We start from the raw sequence: 25,345 nt of genomic DNA on the forward strand, positions 1-25,345 counted from the left end.
CTTCTTGGCAACCCTAGTAAATTTCTTCGCCTAGTTTGCGAAGACCCAGACGGCAGTGTTACCGGTGGGGTATTCTTGGCAACCCTTGCAAATTTCTTCGGCTAGTTTTGCGAAGACCCAGACGGCAGTGTTACCGGTGGGGTCTTCTTGGCAACCCTTGCAAATTTCTTCGCCTAGTTTGCGAAGACCCAGACGGCAGTGTTACCGGTGGGGTCCTCTTGGCAACCTTCGCAAATTTCTTTGCTGTTTGCGAAGACTCAAGCGGTAGTGCTACCGGCGGGGTTCTTTTGGTTATCCTCGCAGAAATATGTATAAAAAAATACAAGAATTCTAGTATTGAAGTGCAGAAACATAAAAAGCATTCAAAAGCCGGCTCAGCCGGTGAAAATGTTAATATTCAAAATAAAAATTATTACAGCTTAGCCCATCTCATCCGGTGCTATTACAAGATAATGCAAGGCGCGCAGGCCGGGAAGTAGTTGCTACTCCAGGCGAACAGTGAACCGGTCCTATTCCGGTTGGTTCTGGGTTGGATCAGGGTGAGCGGCTGCGTCGGCTTTAGGAACAACTTCTTCCTCTTCAGCAGCCTCCGCCTGCCGTCGCGCAATCTCCTCCCTAACCCAAGCGTCATAGGGTCCGGGCCCGGCTCATTCGCCTCCTCGGCCAGAATGGCAAGATCAGAATATTTGAAGGCGAGTTCCCAGACGGTGAAGTCCGCCTCTGGGTGGATGAGGGAAAACGCCCGTCGCATCCGGTTTGCACAGTCATGCTCATTCTCTTCAATGAGCCTCTCCTGCTCCGACTCCAAGGTGGCCTTGAAGTTCTCATTGGCAGCAGCCGCCTCTTTGCGCAGGCGCTCATTCTCTTTGGCAAGGCGGCCATTTTCAGTCTTCGCCTTGCTCAGCCGTTGGAGGGGCTCTTTCTGCTCCTCCAACTTTTTATTGGCATCATCCAGGGACGCCTGCAGTTGGTCAACCTGGTTTTTCAGCTGATCAATCTGCTGTTGGAGGGCCTTGGTCTTCTTCGCCTGTTCCATGCGTATAGATTTAGATTCCAAGCCATGCATGTACAAAGAGTAGTCAGCAACATTATGGGCGTCATCAACAGCCCGTTTGCTTCTCCTTACCTCTTCAGACTTGCGGGTATAAGCTCGTTTGAGCCCCTCTACGCGCAGCATAGCCTGCAAAAATACAGCCGGTTAATACTCATATTTAAAAATGCACGTCAAGAAAATTACCGCATGGTTGTTGGAGCATACGTCGGCCAGGTCGACCAGCACCCGGTCGGCATTAAAGGAGTTGATCCCAGGGATCGCCTCCTTCTCGTCCCTGGGGACGGCTTTCAGCATGGCCCGGGCATATTGTGCCCCGTCCGGCCAGCGGGGAGAATTATCTGCACCAGAAACAGACGGTGAGAAACTCGCATATGCTCTGCCTATAGATTGCCGGCTGATTGGAGAATCCCCCGGCTGCGACCGAGACTGTGAATAAGACTTGACCCGCATGGGCAGATCAAGCAGTGTAAGGTCGAAGTTACCTTGGCGGCCCGAACGGCCTTCAGAGGGACCGGTTGCGGTCCTCAATGGGATGGCAGAAAGCACATCCGCAGATCCAGGCCCGTCTGGGACCCTTATTGATTTGCCGCCGGTAGTTTGCCGGTCGGCTGTCTTCTGCACCTTGGATGCAGACTCTTGTTGGGTCGGCGGAGGCCTGACCTGTTTTTGAAGGGACCGGGGCATCTGCTTCCCGTCCTGTAAACGAGAAAAATATAAGTTATGGGATAAAAGGATTGAAATAAACGAGAAGGATCAGACGGTTATACCTTCTTCGCCGCCTGGGCAGCAAGTTTTTTCTCGAGATTGGCTTTCCGGATGTCGGCAGCCGACCTAGCCGGTGTCTTCTCGGTGGGCAGCATTTTCTTGGCTTCTTCTGCAGAGGAAGGCACACGGTTAGAATAATAAATAAGCAAGGAAATAAAAGCATCCGGTTCGAAAGAAACCGGCTGAGTTCCGAATACATACGTTTTTTAAACATGCTGCTTAGACCACAAGCGGACAAGAAGCATTCGTCCCTAAAAAATTCATGTTTGGGCACCCAGTTTCTAGGTACCCTTACTATCTCTCCGGATGAGAGGGTGTCAGGAACTAACTCAAAAAACCCGGAGTCAAGGATGGTCTCTCTATCATCCTCCGGGACAGGGGGCAGGCAGCACTTGGTCCCCAAGAGTTCTGGTTTCCGGTTGTAGATCCGGAATTCTCTGTTCTCTGCCGTAGTTGGGGCCTTAACCAAGTAGAACCGGTGCTTCCAGTCCGACCATTTGGATGGCTTGTCCAAGGTCATAAGGTATTTGGGCTGGGTGGTCAAGGTATACCAGCCTCTCCAGCCGCCTGGGCTCCTACTCAAGTAATGCATGTGGGCAAACGCCTCCCAACCGGGGTTGAGGCCCTGCATCTCGCAGGCGGCGATATACCCTAAAATATTTACCCATGAGTTGGGGGTTAATTGCCAGAGACCTAGGCCATACCCCCTAAGTATGGCTTTTATTGTGTCGTGGAGAGGGAAGCGGACTCCGGCCACGAAGGCCGCCTCGTAGCACCCGAACCAAGCGTTCGCGTTCGGTTGTCCATCCTCCCACCATATTGTTCCCAGAGCAGCCGGGACTTTTATTGTATAGTCACCCCCCAGCGGCCGCCGTTTGATAAAATCTGGCAGCGCAGCCCGCATGAGCTCGCGGTCCTTAGAGGAGACGGCGATCATGAGAGGATCGTTCCTATTATCCCAAGAAGGCCTCTCCGCCTCCTCGCTATCCTCAGATTCGGTTAAGTAGCTGCTACTGCTACTTTGAACGTGACCGGCATCAGAGCCGGCTGGGGAGTTGGAGACCTCCTTATCAGAGCCTACCTGCTCTCTGGTCTCCTGGAGGGGAGCACTCTCTTCGTTTAAAATGCTATCACCCGGGGTGCTAGGAGCGCCCCCGGGTGAGCCTCTCTGCTCTACCTCTCCATGCTCTACTTCACCGCCTGAAGCTGGGACCTCAGGCGGCTGCTCATCTGAGCTCCCACTTCTGTAGTTGGGATCTCTGGCAGTAGACCGGATTCTGGCCATTGTGTCCTGCACAGAGACAGAGTCGGTCGATATGGGTGTTGAAAAAGGGTTGTCCCAAAGAACAGAGGCGGCAGACCCAGTTCTAGACTCAGCCGTACTAATAAACCGGCTGAGTTCACAGCTAGGTTCCGGGTATGGGTATAAGGGGTCCATCTACTTATGGGACCAATGAACAAAAATGCGAGTAAAAGACTCAAACGGAAATACATGAAAAAGCTAGAAAGAATAGAGACGGTACCTAGAAGAAAATCTGGAAATTCTCTGGGATGCTTGCGAAGACGCAGGCGGTTCAAAATCCGGCTGGGTTTCTCTGATTACCCTCTCGAAAACCTTTGGCTAGCTTGCAACGACCCAGACGGTCTGTAGACCGGTTGCTCTCAACGAATCTCAACTCCGAATGCTCTCAACTCACAAATTGCCGGCTGCTCTCAAATTTTCAGAAATTTGGCAGTTTGTAAATGAGAGCTCGGGGACATCTTCTCCTATTTATAGAATTTGTCCCAGAAGGTGAAAAGTCGTGACTCTTCGCCTTCTGCTTTTCCATCCTTCAAAAAGAATCTGAAGAGTTGTAAAAAAAAAAAAAAAAAAAAAACCTTTCACCGGCGCCACGTGGCACCCTGCCACGTCAGCACCAGTGAGGGGCAAATGTTTGGGGTAAAAATACCCTAAACACGTGGCCCAATGGCCTAGTGACACGTGGCATCCAGCCGTTGGTCAGCAGGGCTCCAATCCTCTGCTGACACGTGACCACTAAACCCTAAAAGGGAAACCATCCCTTCCCCACTATAAATAGTGGAAGGACCCTCATTAATGGGGGCTGGAACATTTGTTGTTCACATTGAATACTCCTCAAAAAGAAAAACACTTACCCCGAGCAATATTAATTGCAGAATTCTCCCATTACGCGAGAAGTAACTTCTACATTACGTGCATTCTACCTCCCGTATCTTTACTAACTTGATCGTCGGAGGCGGAGCTCCTACCCCCAGGAGTCTTCGTGATTTTGCAGGCACAGGCGTCGAAGGGCATTCTTGGAATTGTAACTCTCCCGCAGGACACATCAAATAACCCCGAAACAAATACTGCTAACAAGGTTTCAAACTAAGTTGCCGTGTAAATCAATCTTTGGGCTAAGACAGAGATTTTTTAAGGCCCATCCAAAAGTATGTTACGATTTAAAAGTCTTGCATAGAATCAATGTTTGGGACATGCGTGTCCAGCAAAAGGGTCAGAGGAGATCGATTCCTCTTAAACCAGCAAACGGGTCAGAGGATTGATTCCTCTTAAAACAATAATTTACTCCCCTTCCTTGCTATTCTTCCTTATTTTGAAGAGTCCAAACTCAAGTACAACGCCGCTATGTGATTAAATTTTATTATAAAAATAATGCAACACTACTAATATTTATGAATGAAAATTAGCTAAATTACAATAATTGTGTATTTTTATGGATTTTTTTTTATTAATTATATAACAAAATTATATGGAGTAGATGTCCAGTGATTAGTATCCACATGTAAAATAAAGTGTTTGATTTGTATGTGAGATACTGAGATGTAAGGGTTGTTTGACAATCGACGGTTGGCCGGTGGCTTGTTTTTCTAACTGGAAGTATTAGCTGTATGGATTGACTTTTTAAGTTAATTGTTTAAATCGATTGTTTACAAAAGTGGTTGGTAAAATTATTAATGGTTGTTAGCTGTTTATCAATGATAAAGTGGGCCAACAAGCCAAAAGGCAATAGAAAAAACTACTCCTATTAGTTTTTGGCGGAAAAGCCAGTTTAAAAGCCAACTACTAAACATACTTTTTTGTTGTTTAACCAAACTAAAAATCCAAAAGCCAAAAGTTTGGCAAAAAATCAATTGCCAAACACCCCCTAAGTGAAAGGGTAGATGTACAAGGTTTTCTAAGTGGATGTGCATGTTTTGTTAAAACATTATAATTGAGCCAAAAACAATTTGTGCATTTTACACGTTAAAATTCCTACAATATTGCATGAATAGAGGATTTCATTCATGACATAGCTTATTAAAACCCATTTTCATACAAGAAGAGTAATAATTCCATCTATTAAAACATGTCATACCTAAAGATTTTGATGAAATGTATCTTTCAATGATAATCAATTTACACATTTTATTTACAAAACAAGGGAAGTGATATTTTCATCCCTCTTCCTTTCGCCCCTTCTCCCCTTATTCTCCTCCTCACCATTTTACTCTTGTTTCTATATTCTATAAACTTCTATCATAAGAAAGCAAACAAAGGAGACTAATTTACAATTGTATTTTTCCTGTCCATAAAAATGTGTTTTTTCATGAATGAAACATAAATTTTCATTGAAAATATGTCATGTCAAACCAAACAAAGTGTAAATTCACACTCCCTCTGTTTTTTAATTGCATCAGTTTGACCGGCATGAAATTTCATGCAGTTGAGTTGAATTTGTTAAAATATTGTATAAATGAGTTTGTTGTGGAGCAAAAAAGTGGTAGTGGTGAATAGTTTATGAAGTATATAAAAGTAAGAAATGAAGAGGAGAAAAATACAAAGTATTAAAAAAGTGTGAGTGACATAGGAGTAGAGACCATGTGAAGAGAGAGATATAATAAAATATGGAATAGTGTAAAGTATTTTCATTTAAAGAAGTGTTGCAATTAAAAATAAAATGTTCGATTATAGTTATAGTGTTGCAATTAAAAAAAACCAAACAAGTAATGTTACGATTGAAAATCAAGTGAATATAGGATTGGTGTACCCCACAAAGCCACACGGCGACACACCTGAAATTGACACCAGCTGTTAGAACCTAGGAAGTTGGAGTGAGCTCCAATACCGATTCACCGCAACTGTAGGAGAAAAGAGAAAGTGAATTAGAGATCGAAGGAGCGCACGATACCAATTTACCAGAAATATAAGGAACAAGAGAACAAAAAGCAAAAATAGGAAAAAATAGAAATATCACCAAAACAAAATTAAGACGGTTTCTTATTCTGTCTATATTTCTCTTTTCCCTCTCTTCATTTCTCACTAACCTTGCTATTTTTATTCATCTGCTAATGCAATTTCTTAGGGTTTTCCTGTAAATTCTTCTCTTTTCTGTGTAGAAATCTCAATCAGCGTTTCCAGAACATTCAATTTCGCGGCTGAAATTTGATCAGATTATGAACTTGTTTATCGTTGTTCGTTGATTGCACCATCCAAGGATTTGAGCGATTAATCAGGAGTCACCATGTTTGAAGCGCATGTAAGTAATTTAATGCTTCATTTTGCGTTTTTGTTTCATGATTTGATATAATTTGATTCTCGAATAACGATCATTGGCTGTGAGTTAGTGAATTTCAAATGTGTTTAGTTGCTAATTTTAGGCGAAATTAGATTGTGGATTATTTGGATGAAGAATAAGATTAATGCGACATGTTTGAGTTTTTGCCTGATTAAAGTAGATTGCCTCATTATTTGGACGAAGATATGTGTTCATTTTAGCATCATTTTCGTGTTTTTTCGTACATTGCTATTGGATTCGTTTCGTTTTCAAGCTCCGATCATATGCTGTAACTGAGGAAATTGAATGTGTTTAGGCTGATTAGGCGAATACGGCTTGTAGATGCTTTAGAAGAAGAATGAGATGCATGATGACAGAGTTTGTTTAAAGGCGTGTCTAAATATTTTTTTCTTATCATCAGTAATGTGCCAAAGTAAGAGTTAATTTTTTATTTTTTCTAATTGGAATGCAAAAGTTAACTTACTGCCGAGCAGAGTGTAGGAGGGTCTTTCTAACAAAGTAGGGAGCATAATAGGACTTTGATTGGAGAATCTCTTTGTTAGTGCTTCCAAGTGTTTTGTCACTATATCTCGAGTTATCAATTCGTGACACTAGGTTTAGCATTGTCTGGGATTTGTAAGGTTCAATACTCCAATCAATGTGAAAAATGTGTTGGTAGCTAGTAGCTTTCAAATGAGTACAGAAGATAAATGGTCTGTTTGAGATGGAAAGATGGTCCCTTTAATGATTTCTTGGTGCTCAAAGAGATTATGGACCCAAGGATTTGCCGGTGTCTTAGTGTTATAGCTTTGTTGGGACTGGGTGGTTCTTTTTGACAGCTTTTTGATCTCTTGAATTAGGAGCTATACAGGGTCTTTCATCAGTCATGCTGTATTATGGATTTGCATTTTGTGATTTCTTTTACTGAACTCTTTGCCCTCTTCTATGCCTTCACCTTTGTTATTAGATATCTGATTTTAATTATGTATATATACACTAGCGACATGATTGGCATATTTTACTTGCAGGTCCTGCAGTTGCTTAGAAGATATTTAGGTGAATATGTTCACGGACTTTCCTTGGACGCTTTAAGAGTTAGTGTATGGAAAGGTTTGTAATTTATTATTATTATTATTTTTTTGTCTACTCATCTTTTCCTTTTACTCATTGTGATTGCAAGATGGGTAAGTTGTGTTGACAATTAAAAAAAGGTTTTATTGCTCAATTGTAATTTGATCTTCTTGTTGTTTTCTGCTGTAAATTTCATATGTTAGTTTATTTATTTGCTCCTTGATTTCTGCAGCCAAAGTTTCTTATAGATGTCCCATGCATTACGAGATCCACTTTTTTCTTTTCTTTTCTTTTTTTTTTTTTTTTTAACATGCCAATTATATATCCTCTGTTAAAGGGCGTCTCAATCTTTTGCGGTTCCACTTAATTATAGGGAGATTTTGCACTTGTTCGATAATTATTTCTTTTTAATTTTCCATGTTTATGTTCTCAATTCAGATTTAATTTGTGAGCCTGATTGGTAGAAATCCTTACTTCAAGTAGCATTTCTTATGCAAGATTTAAGTCTTTTGCTTGGTGTTCCTTCAAAAAAAAAAAAAAAAAAAAAAAAACAAAAAAAAAAAAGAGTCTTTTGCTTGGTGTAAAGTTATTCAATTGTTTGACAAATATGGTCAACAGTTTATGGGCTATCCTATATTCACATCTAATCTGTTGTGCTCGATTTTTGTCCCGGTTTTGATATAAAAATTGATTTGTACAGCAAAAATAATTCTGTGATTTCAGGTGATGTTGTTCTTAAAGATTTAAAGTTAAAGGCAGAAGCATTGAACTCGCTTAAGCTTCCTGTTACAGTAAAAGCTGGTTTTATCGGTACTATAACACTAAAGGTACCAAATCAAATCCTCTGGGATCAGTTATTACTATGTTTTTCTTTCTGTATTCTTATTTCTTTCAACCTGTACTATATGTTTACTCTTGATATTGGTACCATCTTATTCTTTTCTTTATAGAATTATAAGTTTTCTTTTGTATATACTTCTAGAACTATTTGTTTTTATCTTTTGTATTGCTTATATAATTACTGATCTTCTTTTTATTGTAAAAAAAAAAATGTTTTAGTTAGTAGGGTCATAAGATTGGTAATTTATACACGGTATGGTTTCTGATTTTTATATGGGTAAAAAGATGGAAGTATTATTGTCTTGGTGGAAATTATATTGGAAGATAGGTAGGGTCTCCTTTCCATGTTTTAGACATTTCCTAGAATTTTACTTAAATTTTTTAGGATTTAGATTCTATTATTATGTTTTTGTCAATTAAATGGTTACCAGGGAAGCATTGTAAATCCAAGCAGAAGTTTTTAGGGAGCAAGTGATTGATGATAATCCAAAAGCTTCCTACCAAGGTGTTGCTTTGGTTTATGCTTGCATGTTGTTATGCTTTATAGGTATTATGTCGTCACATGCATTTTAGCAACCCAAACCCTTTAATGCTATAAGAAACTTAGAAACTTTTGTTTGCCTCTCGGCTGTCACAAACCTCGATCACCCAAACTCCGTTGTGAAAAGATTAGAGTGCTCGAGATCCAGACGTCCAGTAGAAGGCAATTGCGGGCCGTGACACAAGGAGAGAAGCTGAGCTAGTGAAATGCCAGAGTTTCTGGATTTTTGTTGATTTTTCTTTTGAGATAAGTATTGGAGAAACTTATAAAAAGCTATAAGGGGGTTGAATTTCTATTTAGGCATATAAAAGGGGGTTGGGGACTTGGGGTGTTATACCGTTATTGTCTCATAGATATAGTTTTTTTTCCATATTTGTTTCGTAAGAAAAGTGATTGCCCCAAATATATGTAAATGCTGTCCAAAGCTATTGTGTGGACTACACTATCCTAATTTAGCTAAAGATATTTAACTCTCATGATAGTTAATTGTGTAATTTCGAAGACTTTATATTATTGAATTATAGAAGAAATATGACTAGGGGAATATTGGTACAATACATGCTTTATGTTATTGATGCGGAAGAACCTCTAATTGTGGGAAATCGAAGGATAGGCTTAGAAGGCTATGACTTTCTAAGTTTGATATTAGGAGCAATGACCCTGATACTTAACAACTAGTTCGATCTTCATCAAAAGTTCTCATCAAGCAAAGCATAAGAGTTTATTTCTTAAAAGTTAACTTGTAATTGTTGGCATGTGAGTTGCTTTATACTTCCTTGGTTTTTAAAAGTTGACACGTATTCCTTTTTGGGTGATTTCTTTTTAGTTGACACTTTCTATTTTGGGTAATATTAGGATGTTAAATTGTCAATTTTTATATGTTAAATATTTTAAGGGCTCTTGTCATTCCTCTCTTTTCTCTCCTCCCTTCATCATAACAGATTTCACACCTCCTCATGCCCTCTATCATCATCTTCCCTAATTTAAAGACAAAGACCACCATCCATCTTCCATTATTGCCACTACCACCAAAGTCACCGTCAATGCCACCGCCGGTAAAATTTTGGCACAAAACAGTTGGTAAAATGGCGGCTGTTTCACCTGATGAAACGCCATTCCCTTAAAAACGTCGGACACATAGTAAGTGACCTCATAAAGGACGTCACCATGGAGCTTGTCTTTCACTTACAAAGCTCGTTAATAACTTCGTCTCTTTCATTAAAAATGTCTTCCACCACTACCACCACCACCACCACCATCTTCCATTACCACCACTATTAAAATCTTGGGAATCAGAGATTTAAACGAGAGAAAAATTCAAAGGATTTAAAGGAGAAAGAAATTTCAAGGAGAATCGGAAGAACTACCTTATGGTGTTTGGTAGTCATGAAAAATTTGAAGATGGAGGAGTGTCAGGAGTCAAAGGAAGTGGGGGTGTTGGTTGCCATGGTTGATGGTATTGCCAAAGAAAGAAGAGTGGAGGTTAACTGGCACTACCAAAGAAAGCAGAGGGAAGGGGTGGTTAACTAGGTACTGCCAAAGAAAGGGGTATTGCCAAATAGTTGGGTGGGTTAGTAGGTAGGGGCATTTATGACTTTTGTCATTCTGTCTTACCTGTCCATAATCTGTGTGCCAAAATCAAGTTTTTCATCTAAAAAGAAACGGAGGAAGTAGGGAAATGAAGTCTAACTTGTCTCCAAGCAACTTAATTTAAAAATCCTATTGATTTAATTAATGAATCAAGATAGCCCACTGATTAACAAAATCAACTTTGGAAGCCCAAGGAATCATAATTATAAGTAAATAAGTATCTTTATATTCGATTTAGTAAATAATCAATTTTGGACCACCTACTTTGCTTCCATATTACACAAATTCAGCCAACATCAGTTTCATTAGTCATTCTCTTTATCCACCAAAGTGCTGTGCATATTTGTTATACCAACGTGGAAAACCTTTTCAGGGTACTTTTTTCTTTGACAAGTAATACCTTGATGAGTTGAGGCTCTAAGCCTAAAAAAGGAACTTTAAATTGATGAGAATCCGTAGGAATCCTTCTTTTGCAAGTGCACCACCAAATTGGCAACAGGAGTATGGGACCATCTTTCCCAATTCAGCAGGTCAACCTTTCTTCATCTTGCTTTTTCTAGCTACAAGAGAATTTTTTGCAGAACAAAGCTGAAACTTATCCCAAACAATTCTAATGGTTATTGCCGATGGGACTGAACCTAAGTACAAGCTCTTCCTCCTTGAGTCAAACTACACTGGCATGTATAGTTTCTTCTCTTGAATCCTCATTTCAATTGGGATCTTCTGCAGCCTTCCAAGAAAAGAAGCAAGCTATAGAATGTGCCTCATATTTTATTCAAAATCAAGTAAAGTTCAGTACAACTCTTTTCTTGTCAAACTATCTGGTTTTCGAAGATTATAAATTAACTTACTGATTGTAAATGTTATCCATTCTTTTCTTAATTACAGTATACCAGAGTGTCTTTCTTTGATGGTTTGGTAAGTTAGCCTTAGAAAAGTAACGTTTTTTCTTGCACAACCCTTTATTTAGGAAAAGAACTTTACAACAATTGGTGTTATGAGTTGTGAATTCTATTCCTTTTGTTACAAACTAATAATTCATAACTCCCTCCGTCACTTATTGTTTACACCATTTACTTTTTCGTGGTCTTCAAATAACATGTTTGACCATTAATATCTTTAACTTTGTATTGGTAGAAACTCTAAAAAGTTGATATTTTGAAGTTATATGCTCTAACGAATCTAACAAGATCCCACATTACTATGTTTTTTCTAATATATCAACGGAACTTCCTAAAAAAGGCTGGATTGCTTCTTCATGTTCTGGCATATTCGGATTGATTGGCATTTAAAGTACCTCTAGGCTTGTTCTTTGGAAACTTGCTAACTTCTTTATGAACCTTATAGGTACCTTGGAAAAGTCTTGGCAAAGAACCTGTGATCGTTCTCATAGATCGTGTTTTTGTTCTTGCTGATCCTGCACCTGATGGAAGAACACTCAAGGTAGGATTTTTGCCTATTTAAATAGAAAGGCTGCTCTCTGCGCGTAATTGACTTACATGGGGAGTCCCATTCTTAGTTTTAGTATTTTTTGCTCCTTTTTTTTCAATAATTGTGAATTCACTTTGAATGGTTTTACATTCAGGAAGAGGATAGAGAGAGACTCTTTCAAGATAAACTTCATCAGATTGAGGTGTGTATCCATGGGCTCATTATCATTAGGTGTCATTGTTTATTTGATATGAAATCCAGTCTTCTGAAATTGTTTTATTTATTTTATTTATTTATTTATTTATTTATTTATTTTAAAACTTCATGATTGCATTGACCCTCTTTGTAGGGTAACATATATTTCTTCTGTGTGCTTAATTCATGGAGATTGAGCTTCTATGTATGTAGACCTGGTTTCTGTCCATGGATTCAAGTCTTAAGGGAACTTCATCCCACTATATTGTTGTTTCTCTCTTTCCTTCAAAGGTTTTCTCTTTCAATGTATATTTGTTTCCATCTAAAATTGTATTGTGGTACTAAGTTTTTCTAGTTGCCTTCTTTGGAAATTAGTTAGAATGGGGCCTGTGGTGCCTGAATATAGGGTGGCTGTGCTGCATTTAGCTGATTTAAACTCTATTTAGCCCCCACTAGCTGCCAATAAAAGGAATTGAGTTTGCAACTTGACAGTATCCTACATCTTATCACTCATGATCCATGCTTGAAATACTTTATGCATAATTTGTGCTTTATATATTCTACATGCATTTTTCCTATATTAACTCCTGCATTGGCTCTTTGTCTTCTATTTTGTCTTCACGCTAATGCCATATCTTGAAAATTGATCTTTTATATCAATCTATTAGATTTTTTCACACTTTTCATAGCATATACTCCCTCTGTCCCATAATTTAGTGCCTGTATTCCTTTTTGGGTGTCCCAAAATGTTGTGCTTGCTTCTAAAAATAGCACATAATTATTACTTAGTTGTTATCTTTTCCATACAAAATACACATATACCCAAAAAATCATTACTTTTATCTTTTCATATAATATTCTCTACTTTTTATTATTCTCATACAATATTTTCTACTTTTTATCTTTCCAATAGAATATTCCCCTAATTCGACCATTTTCCTTAATTACCGTGTTTTTTGAGAAATAGGCATGAAATTATGGGACGGAGGGAGTACATTGTTCTGTATATGTAAGATTCTCATAGTTAGTATATGTCCATTTCTTTGGAGATGCCCCAAAATTGTTTGTGAAGTTTGTGTAATGGCCTTTTGTATTCCAATCTCACTCTGTGTCTTTCTCGTTAAAGTCTAAAGCAAATTAAGCTTCCATCATTAGATCACCAAAGTATAATTGACTGCTGTTCTTTTCACTTTGTTCCTCTGTGCATATAGGCAATGTGTATGTCTATAGTGCCATCAGACCGAGTACAATGTTTAGGAACATTCGCCCTTTGTATTAACACTGTTACGCTGGTGGGGACCATTGTGTCCACTGTGGTTACTATTGTTATCTCCTTAGGGTGGCGGTGAAGAGAAGGGGATAACTCTTCAATTATTTCCTACGTCTGGAAGCAGCTGTGACACTGACTCTCATTTTAAGGATCTGAAAGATTTTAGTACAGGGCCCTTGTAAATTGTAACAATTGGACCTCTGTCCATCATCCAATTTATGTAAAGGAGTTATTTGGAAATCTATTTACCCAAATGATTACTACGCTAGGAAAGCTACTAAACTTACCTGGACATCCCTAAATAGCATATCTGACCAGGGATTATGTAACATCTGCATGGATTTTTTATTTTTAATTAATTATTTATTTTTTTTAAAAAAATTTGTTTTTTTTTTGTCTTTTTACTGTCTTGTGCAGGAAACTGAAGCAGCAACACTTGAAGCAATGTCTAGATCAAAGCTTGGAAGTGTATGCTCCCAAACCTTATATTTTGAACATTATGTGTTTGATGATTTTTTTTCTACTTGCTTTATTTAATCAACCATGCTAAGAATTTTATGGTGTGCTTATTACAATTTTCTCTGTGAAGACTCTTTGTGCATATGCATCACCTTTTTGACATTTTAGTTGTATGACTGTATAAGGCACAAGGTTGTAATGGTGGCTTCCTTGCTCCTTCTAATGCTCAAGCTGAAAGAATCTCTTCTTATGGAATTGTTAGAATACATTGTACTTGGTATCATCTATTCTTTGTTGGTGCCAATAAATCATATTTAAGGCATAGCTTTTTATCCACTTCTTTTCTTTCTTGTTATTTTTAATGTGTCCTGGCTGTAGCTTGCAATTTGTCTATTGATATTTTGAGCGCTTCATGTTTTTTTTATCATCTCGTAGCTTTCATTTAGATCTGAAGATCCCTGACCTTTGTTCATTTGGTTGACAATTTGTGTTTCTAGAATGCCTCAGGAAACTCTTGGCTTGGCTCTCTTATAGCCACCATCATCGGAAATCTTAAAATTACAATTAGCAATGTTCATATCAGATATGAGGATACTATAAGGTGCATTAACAACTATCAAGTTATCCCATGAAAAGGCTTAGACTTTCTTTTGGTTCTGAAACAAGTTATTTTTAATTGTTATCTCTGTATTTCTTTCTGTTGGCAGTAATTATGGACATCCTTTTGCTTGCGGTGTTACCTTGGCAAAACTTGCTGCTGTTACAATGGATGAGCAAGGAAATGAGACCTTTGATACAAGTGGTGCTCTTGATAAATTGCGCAAGGTGAGACTTCATTTATCTTCATAAATTTTGGTGTAGTTATAGTTTATTGGGTTTAAATTTATATACTTTCATTTATATTATATTCCTGTGCTTTCATACTCTATGTCAATATCACAAACATGGCATTAGTAAAGGACCAGAAGACCTTGTTGCCTTGTCTCTTTTGATGTGTTACTTGCATGCGTGCTAATAAATATTTGTAGGTGTTACTAACTGAAAGAGTTTTGCACTGTATGCTATCATCATAACTATCGGAAACTTATTTTTTATAACAATTTCCAGGTTTTATTTCATGGTGTAAAGATGTTATGGTCTCTCTTTTTGGTGTGGGGAGGGGGCGATTGGTGATTTAGAAGGAGTTAAGCTACTTAATGTGTATATTAGAGCACTACCAATGGTGAGCTAAAAATTTGCTCATGGGCATTTTGGGTGGGCATAAAATTTGCTCATGCATTACAATGGTGAGCAAATGAGAAAAATCCAAAAAATGCTCATGAGCATTTCTAAAAATGCCCAAGACTTGAGCATTTTTGAAGATGAATAGTGCTCTGGTGGGCCCCACAATTTGCAATTGTTATATTTTTTGTAATGCAAATTCTGAAATAAATATTTATTAAAAAATAAAATTATAATTACCAACGGTCATAAAACTTAATTCTCTATAAATAAACATGCATTTTGGTATATTTTGGTATAATTTCTAAAAAACCATAAATCCTCCATATTCTTTATTTTAACGATAAAAACGACACAAATAAAAAAAAAAAGTTACACAAATTTAGACTAGTTTTTATTTATTTGGAGTAATATTGTTAAAATATAAATGAAATTAATAAATAAAGAAGTGTTGTGTAGGAGAGAGAAAGTAATGGTGGGGTATTGAAAAAGTAAGAGAGAGAGAGTAGTGGGCAAGCATTTTTTTTGCTCACCATTGGGAGAGAAATTGTGAAAAAAATTTGCCCATAGGCAAAACAGATTTGTTGAGAGAGAAAGTGGGTAAAGAGATAGTGGGTGGGCTTTTTTTTGCTCACCATTGAGAGTGGTCTTACTGATATTTTGTCGCACTAAGCAGGCCTAAGTTGATTTGAGGGTGGGATTTGATGCTGATGTTTGAAATTAGTTGACATGACCTCTTATAGACACAATTAGCTGACTCAAGAGTGTTACAGCATTTATGCTATATAATGAGGATCTTGACAATTTCGTTTGATAGATATCATGTAATCTGGAAAGGACTATGTTGGTTTGGGGTTGGTAATGAGAAACCGGAACTACATTAGTCAAATGGTTGCACTTTTCTGATAACTTAAGTAAAAGGGCTGCTTGGTTAAGATAGTTTTGAAAAGTTTGAGTAATAAAGAGATGCATTTCTAGTCCAAACCTCTAATGTGAGTGTTTGGAGGAGAGATGATTAAGTTTTAGTTCAGAAAGAGATTTTTTGAAAGTTGTAGGATCGTTTTGGAATAGAGGTTTGTAAATCTAGCTGTGAAATTTTTTATTCTGAATTTGGTCATTTTACTACCATTACCAAGGATACTTAAATATTCCTATATCAAATTATTCCAATATCCTAAGCAGTCATTTTACACAATAAAGAAGCTTAACTTAACACTTATCTACCAAACACTTTTACGCGCTCAACTTGTAAAACCAACTAATACAATAAATTCCACCAGTTAACACCTAATACAATAGTTGACAAAAAGGGAAAAAGTTCATTGTGACTATTCAACTTTGAATAAATCCTTCATGAGCTTGTTGTTTCAATTGATGAAAGTATAAAGTTTCACTTTGAGGATTAGTTAGTTGTTCTACCTTCATTTATCTATGTGTATCACTGGGTGTAACACCCCAGGTCAACATGAGCCCGCTAGTAGATATTGTGCTCTTTGGGTCTAAGCCCGCAACCAAGAGAGAGAGTGCACTTCACAAGACTAAAAGAAGGTTTCATCCCAAAACAACCATATGGCTGAGTTGATCAGTGTTGCGACTGATCTGCTTCGCATTCTTATCTTGTATGTTCTAGGTTGGAAAGTCTTCCATTGAACTTTTGAATATTATATTTTACTATTTTAAGCTATTTATAGAATTCATATACTATATCCAAGCAGGGTATCCTTTTTTTTTAGGCCATTCAGTTTCAAATTTTTTTTCCCCCCTGTATCGGATGGTTCCTTATGATGATTCATGTTAGCCTACCCAAAATCATTTTGGGACTAAGGCTTTGTTGTTGTTGTTTTATTCAGTTTCAATTTTTAAGTTGTCACCCCTCCCCTGTCTATTCAATGCCTCCTCTTTGTGTGTTTAGTGACAATAGCCTATGTTCCGTTTGCTGTGGTCTTTTTGAAATTTCTACAGGTAAGTGCACCCCACCTTTTTATTTGTTAGTCGTTGGACATGCTTGCTACTTGGTGGTTTTAACTGTTTGCTAAAATTGTTGTCTTTCTGCCTCACAATGTCAATTTTTGGTCACAGTCCTTGCAGCTTGAAAGGCTTGCTATTTATCATGATTCTGACAAACCTCCTTGGCAAATTGATGAAAATTGGCAAAATCTTAGTCCAAGCAAGTGGATTGAGGTTTGTGGTCATCTATGAATTAAATACGAGTAAAGTCTGTAGCATTGCTTGCTTTATTTTGCTACCTCTGATATACGTTTTTCCCAGATTTTTGAAGAGGGTATTAACGAACCTGCATCTCAACCTGATTTTGGCGCATCATGGGCTTTAAACCGCACGTATTTAGTTGCGCCTATCAATGGAGTGCTTAGATATCACCGGCTTGGAAGCCAAGAAAGAAACAATCCAGAGATTCCGTTTGAGAAAGCTTCACTTTTCTTGAATGATGTTTCCTTGACAGTCACAGAGGTAATTGATAATGCTTATGCTTTCACACGCACCTCGACTTTCTATAAATTAAAAAAGGAAGAATTTCTTTTAGTCTGAAAAAATTTAGTAGAAGGCGGATGTTATTCTGATAAGACAAGAATTGTACTATTGGCGTAGTTTTTAATTGTTTCCCCATCACCCTCCCTTGTCTTCTTTGTCTCTTAGGGTTTGCAGAAAGATAAAATACCTCCTATGTTTTAAAGAGTTATAATTGGTAACAAAGAATTTTATTTTTTATCCAGTTTTGAAATAATTCTCTACTGTCAAAACGTATACAACTGAATAAAATAATATAGCATTATTTAAGCATTTTAGCTGTATATGTAAGTAAATTGTAACAGTTACATTAAATAGACACCTAGGGGCTGAGGGGGTGCCAATGTGTCATCCATATATGATTTCAAGAATATTGCTCAGATTCTCAGAATCTAATACTTGACTTTAGCTATATGAAATTCAAAAATAGTGAAGCTATACCTTTATATCCTCAAATATCTGTTGGTTGCCAAGTGCGCCTTCCAATCGTCAACGGATCCATCATCCACTAACATTGAAGTTGTTCTCTTGTTCCTTTTTGTTGGTCTCATTTTTTTTTAATCTCTTTTTTATTATCCCTTTGTACCGTCTTGTTAGTCTCATTTTGAATCTTTATATTAAAGAGAGAGAAACTTTGATGGAGAACTTAATTCCTCTGTTCTTTATGTTCTACTCCCTCCATCCCTTATTTACATGTCCGTTTCTCATTTTTCACGGGATTTAAGGAGAATGAAGGGAGTGAGGAATATTATATGGGAAAGATAAAAAGTAGAGAATATTGTATGAGAAAGATTAAAAGTAAGTAATGATATGTTGGGTATGTGTATTTTATATGGAAAAGGTAAAAAGTTGTATGGATTATGATAGAATTATGTGATATTTTTAGAAACAGACACAACATTTTGGGACACCCAAAATGGAAATCAGGCATGTAAATGAGGGACGGATGGTGTACTCAGTTATTATAGATACGCATTTTAAGAAAATATTGAAAAGTGAGTGTTAGATAAAAGTAGGATAAAGTAAGAGAGTGGATGTAAAAAGGTAAATAAAGTAAGAGTGAGGGTGTGGAAAGGTGTCATTAAGGTGGGGAAAAAGGGTAAAATGGTAAAGGGGGTAAGCCTTAAATAGAATAAAGCAAAGTTATTAGAGTAAGACATACTGAACTAAAATGGAAAGTGAGTAGACCAAATATAAAATGGAGGGAGTATGTTCTTGATTGCTTTTATAAGATTTTTATTTAAGACGTTTTCGTATACAAGCTGATGTCTATGTATTCATTTTTCGTATACAAGCTGATGTAAAAAGGTAAATAAAGTAAGAGAGAGGGTGTGGAAAGGTGTAATTAAGGTGGGGAAAAAGGGTAAAATGGTAAAGGGGGTAAGCCTTAAATAGAATAAAGCAAAGTTATTAGAGTAAGACATACTAAACTAAAATGGAAAGTGAGTAGACCAAATATAAAATGGAGGGAGTATGTTCTTGATTGCTTTTATAAGATTTTTATTTAAGACGTTTTCGTATACAAGCTGATGTCTATGTATTCATTTTTTTTTTCATTGTGACAGGCTCAATATTATGATTGGTTAAAACTCTTGGAGGTCATTTCAAGGTACAGGATACATGTTGAAGTTTTACATTTGAGGCCTGGTGTTCCAGTTTCAGATGGACCTCGTTTGTGGTGGCATTATGCCGTGCAAGCAACTTTGCAGCAGAGAAGAGTGTGGTAAGGATTTTCTTTTCTAATTGTTTTGTTTGTGTAAGTGCGTCATGTCAGTTTGGAGGTTAGGCATTGTGATGGTAGGTATCATCTTCACTTTGTATCAGTAGACCTAAATCAACTCATTGTTTCTATTTTCAGCTATTCCTTTTCGTGGGAACGTATTCAGCATCTTTGCCAGCTGCGCCGACGTTATATTCATGTATATGCTAATTTTTTGCAACAACTGCCTGATGTTGATAATGAAGAGCTGCGACAGATTGAAAGGGATCTTGACTCAAAAGTGATCCTCCTGTGGAGGTGTGTGTTACTCAACGCTTCACCTTTACTTGATATATTAGAAGAAGTCTTAAACAGAGTGTGTTGGGGCTTCCTTGATATGGTGCTGGAAGGGATCTGGATGTCTGTGGTGGAGGCATTGGGTTAGGGGTTGTTCTTATTGTTTTTCACTTATGCTTGTTAATTTTTCGCCATTTTATGGTTGCACTGTTTATGTTAAGTAACATATTTATGTAATTGGAGAGTTCTGTGTTTGTCTTTTCACTTTCTTTGTGTGTTGTTAATTTCCCTTTGACTGTTTTTGAGTTGCCACAAAGGTATTGTGTAGGGCTTGGAAGGTTGAAGGAGAATGTGTTGTGGCTTGATGCTGGTTTGGACAATTTACCTTTAGAGAGTGGAAAATTAGCTATTTATTTACTTGGGAGGAGGGTTGTTAGAGATTTATTTATTTTCTTTTACTTTTGAAGCTGATTATTAATTATGACAGCAAAGAAGCAAATCTCTTACTTCTTCTGAAACTTAATGAGGCCCCATGCGGCCATGGGGACATTATTACAAAATATTTCTTCTATTGCTGCTTTCAGCATTATAGTGTATTGTTCTTTTCAGGTTACTTGCTCATGCCAAGGTTGAATCTGCAAAGTCGAAAGAAGCAGCTGTGCAAAAGAAGCTTGGAAAGAGAAGCTGGTTTTCTCTCAACTGGTGCGTATAGGCTTTTGCTGATCATGTACCCTATTGATTTGTTTTTGAAGTGTTGTAATATTTGCTACATGTGCTATTTCAGGCGGTCTTCACCTGAAGATGATGCTGTTTCAGATGGTTCAGATGTGTCTGAGTTGACACAGGAAAAGTTGACAAAAGAAGAGTGGCAGGCAATTAATAATCTTTTAAGTTATCAGCCTGATGGAGAACTTGCTTTGTATTTGGGGAAGGATGGACAGAATATGGTACAGTTTCTTGTTGATGTATCTATTGGTCAGGCTGCTGCAAAAATCATTGATATACATGGCACAGAAGTTCTTTGTGGTAGATTTGAGCTACTTAAAGTGTCAACCAAACTCAAACATAGGAGCACTTGTTGTGATTTATCATTGAGATTCTATGGTTTGTATGCTCCAGAAGGCTCCCTTGCGCAGGTTGTTGTTTAGTTTTGTTATTTTGCTCATCTGTTTTTACATTTTAGCAACATGTTCCTTTCTTGTTTTTAATATATTACTATACTTGTTATAGAAGCATTGTTTTTTGCATATTTTGTGTTTAAACTTGAAGTTTGATTAGCTAAACCAATGATGATATGGATCTTGATTTTGCTCTTTTGCTTAGTATAGTTTCCTTGTTCTGCTGTTTTTTGACAGAGTGTTTGTAGTGAGCAAAAGGAGAATGCATTGGTTGCCAGTTTTGTGCGGTCACCAGTGGGGGAAAATGTAGACTGGAGGCTTTCGGCCATCATGTGTCCTTGCCATGTCACGGTAATTCTGCAAAATCCAACGCTATGTGCAGGAGTATTTGCTTGTTGTTGTGGGTATTTTTACTGGAGAGGAACTAATAATACTTATGATCTGTACTTCTAGTCAAATTTGTGTATGGGGTAATGGGTTTCCTTCAGATTTGTACTTATGGGGTTGTTTAGATTACCTCTATTTAATGTAAAATGCAGAATGCTTCGACTTACCAAGTTAGATCTGTGAAAGGGGTGGCTCATGTTGTTTTGTGGCTTGTTGACAACATATCTTTTTGTTCTAGTGAAAACCTGAAGAATGAGGCTTTTTGTTTGGCAGCATTTCTGTTGTGGAATAAATAACTAGAATGAAGAATTGTTAATAATTTATGTAACCTCACTTTCTCTCTCTCATGTATGAGTTTCCAGAAAGGTTTTTACAATCCTTTACAGGTGTTTGGTACACCTGTCATTCTCCCCTAGAACTCAACTCCCCAAATGATCATTTCATCTTATCAATTACCATCATCCAGCCACACCACTACTACGGCCTTTGCCTTGTCTGTCATATAATTCCCGAATTGGTCATCACTCTAATGGTTAAACAAGATATAAATCATGGGTCTGATGCTTATGTGTGGGTTAATATGATAAGTATATGGTGAGGTCAGTCTAGTTGGTCAAAGTGGAATGATGATGATTTATATGATTTATGGTTTTTTGGTTTTTTAATGAGTGTTGTTTTTATGTGAGGGTTGTGAGTTGAAGATGAGATGTTAAAAGACTGGCTGATATGCTTTCTGTGAGTGTGATGCTCTGTGTATTGCGAGATAGGGAAGAAGCCCCCGCTAAAAATCTTTATGATAATTACTCTTTTCCTAGCTCAAGATTTAGGACTTGTAACTTTTGGCAAACACTACTTGCAGAACTAGCCACTACAAAACCACTCCATTGCCAAACGTTTATGTTTTCTATGAAGTGTTCAAACCAATAAGAGCTACCTGTAAGCTACTGTTGATTAGGTCCTATGCCTTGTTAAAGCATGTTCTACAGAGTAATCTTGGGTTTAGCCATTACTTGAGCAAATAACAGTTTTAGAAGCCTTGACTCTTGATTCTTGAATAGCCTGGAAAGGGAATTTTATGCTGTTGTCTGAATTTAATAGAGAGAGAAGGTGTAAGTATTTTTTTGAGGCAAAACTAGAAGTTACGTGTGAAATAGGCTTATCTTATAACTTGAGGTACCACCCTACTTATCCTATTCTGGCCTTTGGTTTGGCGTGTATATATAGTCCCAAAAAACTTCCCCTCGACTCCTTCCCAGAAAGGCTTTTTTGATGACCGGCAAGCAAGAGCTCTCTGGTCATGTGATATTCAAGATTTAGTTACTTTGAAAACAAAGTATAATAGCCAGGGGTCACCATATTAAGTTACTGGTCCATACTCCATACAATATTACCATGATTTTGCAAACCACTTAATGCTGTGGACTCTTGCATTTGAAAAGTTGAATTCTGTAAGTGTGACATTATTAGGTTATGAAGCGGTCATTTTCAGCATTTTAGGTCCCAAAAGTTGCTACTCAGTAAACAAAGTACATTGAGGTGTCTGATGCTGCATTGCTACCTGATATGATTTTTCTTTGGATCTAGTTATTATGTGTAACTCCTTTAGTTGTAAAATTAACAAGGCTGTGTGATTCCCGCTTCCATCTTTAACCTTAGATGATGCTACTTTTTCACTGCTTTCTATCTTTTCTGATGTGTCTGATCCCTTACTGAAAATTTTCTTGTTAAATTTTTTTGACAAAGATTTTAATGGAAAGTTATGAACGCGTGATGGAGTTTCTGAAGAGGAGTAACGCAGTTAGTCCTACTGTCGCTATAGAGACTGCCACAGCATTACAGGTAATATAGGAAAGCTTATGTGATATCTGTTAGTAATCAATAATTTCTTAATATTCGTCTGTTGTAGATGTACAACTACTTTAATTAGTTATTCTTATACTGTCCTGTTCAAATTTATTATTAGTCTGTATTACTCATTGAATAATATTTCTGTTATATTTATATATGGACAGATGAAGTTTGAAAAGGTTACACGTAAAGCTCAGGAGCAATTTCAATTGGTTTTGGAGGAACAGAGCAGGTATCCATTTGTATTATTTGTTATAATTTGGAAATTTACTTTGGCTTTAGAGGCATCTTTTTCACAGCTGTGAATGTTATGATATCTGACTTTGAACTTGGGTGCATAGAAGCAAGCCAAATGTTCTCTGAAGCACACCCTGATCTTATTTGATCAAGCAATGTCTATTTTGTCTTCTGTTGATGGGATCAGCTCTTTAAAGAGCAAATCTTGTATTGGTAACCATTATTTCGAATCGGCAACTTTTTTTAACAACTGTGGATTATCACCCATCCGTTTAAGCCAATTAAATAATAGCAATTCTACGAGGATAATAGTATTTTTATAAAAAGAAGGGAAAACTTGGTTTCTGATATTCTAATGTGGAAAAGAAGGGTAGCACAATTTACATCTTGTGAGGCAATTTAGTGGTGGCATCTATGTTTATTTATTTACATTATGTTGTTTTCGGAAAGGCCAAGGGGTATGAAAACATTGGGTGGTGGTTTTTGGGTTGCATAGGTAGTGTTTGTGACGAGTGAATCATTGGTATAGAGTGAATAATTTGATCGGTGCTTCCGAAATTCATGATGACGCCAGAATGACGACGGTGATGACAAACTTGGTTGTCGAGTTATAGATTTTTGACTTTCTAAACAATAAACATAATTAGGGGCAAAAATCATGTTATGTCACCCCGACACTTTTGATTACCATGGGTGTCGCGTTCGACACGACACTACGTGCGACACGACACAATGCACGACATGACACGGAACGCGACATGTAATCTATTCCAACTCCGAAATGGAATCTATATATATGCTATCAGGCAATGCAAACAATTGAAAATAATTTGGCACATAGTGGACTCGAATGTCGGAAAAGTGTCAGATGACAAGTAACGACGTCCAAGTTTACCGCCGATTTGTTAATCCTCTTTGTAATTTCATACCAAATCTCCTAGATTTGAAATGTACGAAGTGCAGACAATAGGGCTTTTAGCTGAGAGGTGCGATTCCACCGGTGGAGTTTTCGGCATGGGTTGGTTGAAGAGAAGAGTGTTGCCAGGGTGGAGAAATGGAGAATAGAGATGAGTGAACAAGGAATTAAAATCAAAAAAGAGAAAAAAATGAGAGTGAGAGAGAGAGACACACGCACACGCGCAACAAATTTAAGAAAGTAATAAAGAGAAGGTAGGAAAAACGTATGGCTTTCTATCAAATTTTGTTTAGGAGCATGGTCCCCTCTTTACTCTTAGTAATATGTGAAAATGTAAAAAATTTCCTTTTTTTAACGTATTATTTTATTTTTATAATACTTAGTTTGAATTTTGAAACCTGTCAATATGTGCCCATTAGCTTTATTTAACAAAAATAATACTTGTACTCCCTCCGTGTTTAAATAAATGAAATGTTTGGACTTTTACGGAGTTTTAGGAAGGTTAGTTAATGTATTAAAATAATAGGTAGTGGGGTATAAGTTTGAGGAGAGAGAAGGTGATGTAAGTCGAAAACACCCCTCCAACAAGTTGTTATTGTATTTTGACTTGAATGAATGGCTACTCACTTTGGAACAACTTACAATGGTGAAAACTAACCAAAACTCAAGAACACACTCAAAGTTCTGGGTTCTTAGGCTAGAGACAAGACACACTCAATCTCCCCCTAATCTTGTCACTCAAGAACTAACTCAAAGCAACAAGGAACAACACTCAACTTTGGACAAACACAAAGAAGAATGCTAAGCAACCTCACGGTTTTATGTATAACTCAAAACTCTGATTTTATTTCTGCTTTGCTCTCCTTTTTATAGAGGAAATGAGCAGCAAATAAGCACACTAAAAGGCAAGGAAAACCTTCCAAAATATGGAGAGCCAAAAGCCATGGTTTTCCTTTAATACAAGCTAGCTTAAATGCACTAATTAAGCCTAAAGATGAAGAGTTAAACCCTTCCTATTACAACCAGCCAAAGAGCAACTCTTGGCATTATTTTTTCAGAAAATAAAAAAACATACTTAAGCTAAATAATACTAAGTAAATGGACCAAGCAACACACGCCCAAAAATAGTAGTGAAATGGGCCAAAGTGTGATGTATGCCAAATTGCTTCCAATCTTCAATCCACCAATGATATGCAACATAGAATTTCGGCCCTCTTTGGAAACAGATAAAACCAAAGTGATTCCAAGATAAGGGCAATTGGTTCTTGATCCACGGAGTTTCTAAGTGGGCTTCTTGATCTTGGATCAGAAGGAAGTAGGGGGTTTT

The 25,345-nt window shown here is 37.4% G+C and overlaps 1 protein-coding gene across 2 annotated transcripts in view; it reads left to right on the forward strand.

Moving 5' to 3' along the window:
- Positions 1 to 5,694: 5,694 nt before the first annotated feature.
- LOC110701710 overlaps positions 5,695 to 25,345 on the forward strand; it is a 53,599-nt gene continuing 33,948 nt past the window's right edge. Inside the window, exons 1-17 of one of the 2 annotated variants that reach the window (XM_021879336.1) lie at positions 5,695 to 6,354; positions 7,401 to 7,482; positions 8,167 to 8,270; positions 11,762 to 11,857; positions 12,000 to 12,047; positions 13,728 to 13,778; positions 14,267 to 14,370; positions 14,477 to 14,594; positions 17,070 to 17,171; positions 17,259 to 17,459; positions 19,082 to 19,239; positions 19,375 to 19,533; positions 20,122 to 20,214; positions 20,297 to 20,648; positions 20,868 to 20,981; positions 22,761 to 22,856; positions 23,030 to 23,097. In XM_021879336.1, coding sequence (XP_021735028.1) covers positions 6,340 to 6,354; positions 7,401 to 7,482; positions 8,167 to 8,270; positions 11,762 to 11,857; positions 12,000 to 12,047; positions 13,728 to 13,778; positions 14,267 to 14,370; positions 14,477 to 14,594; positions 17,070 to 17,171; positions 17,259 to 17,459; positions 19,082 to 19,239; positions 19,375 to 19,533; positions 20,122 to 20,214; positions 20,297 to 20,648; positions 20,868 to 20,981; positions 22,761 to 22,856; positions 23,030 to 23,097 — 1,961 coding nt within the window. In that variant the 5' untranslated portion in view covers positions 5,695 to 6,339. The remainder of the gene's footprint in view (positions 6,355 to 7,400; positions 7,483 to 8,166; positions 8,271 to 11,761; positions 11,858 to 11,999; positions 12,048 to 13,727; positions 13,779 to 14,266; positions 14,371 to 14,476; positions 14,595 to 17,069; positions 17,172 to 17,258; positions 17,460 to 19,081; positions 19,240 to 19,374; positions 19,534 to 20,121; positions 20,215 to 20,296; positions 20,649 to 20,867; positions 20,982 to 22,760; positions 22,857 to 23,029; positions 23,098 to 25,345) is intronic. The other variant, XM_021879335.1, reaches the window with a different exon arrangement.

This window comes from Chenopodium quinoa, unplaced genomic scaffold, assembly GCF_001683475.1.
Source record: "Chenopodium quinoa cultivar QQ74 unplaced genomic scaffold, ASM168347v1, whole genome shotgun sequence".
Lineage (NCBI taxonomy): Eukaryota > Viridiplantae > Streptophyta > Magnoliopsida > Caryophyllales > Amaranthaceae > Chenopodium > Chenopodium quinoa.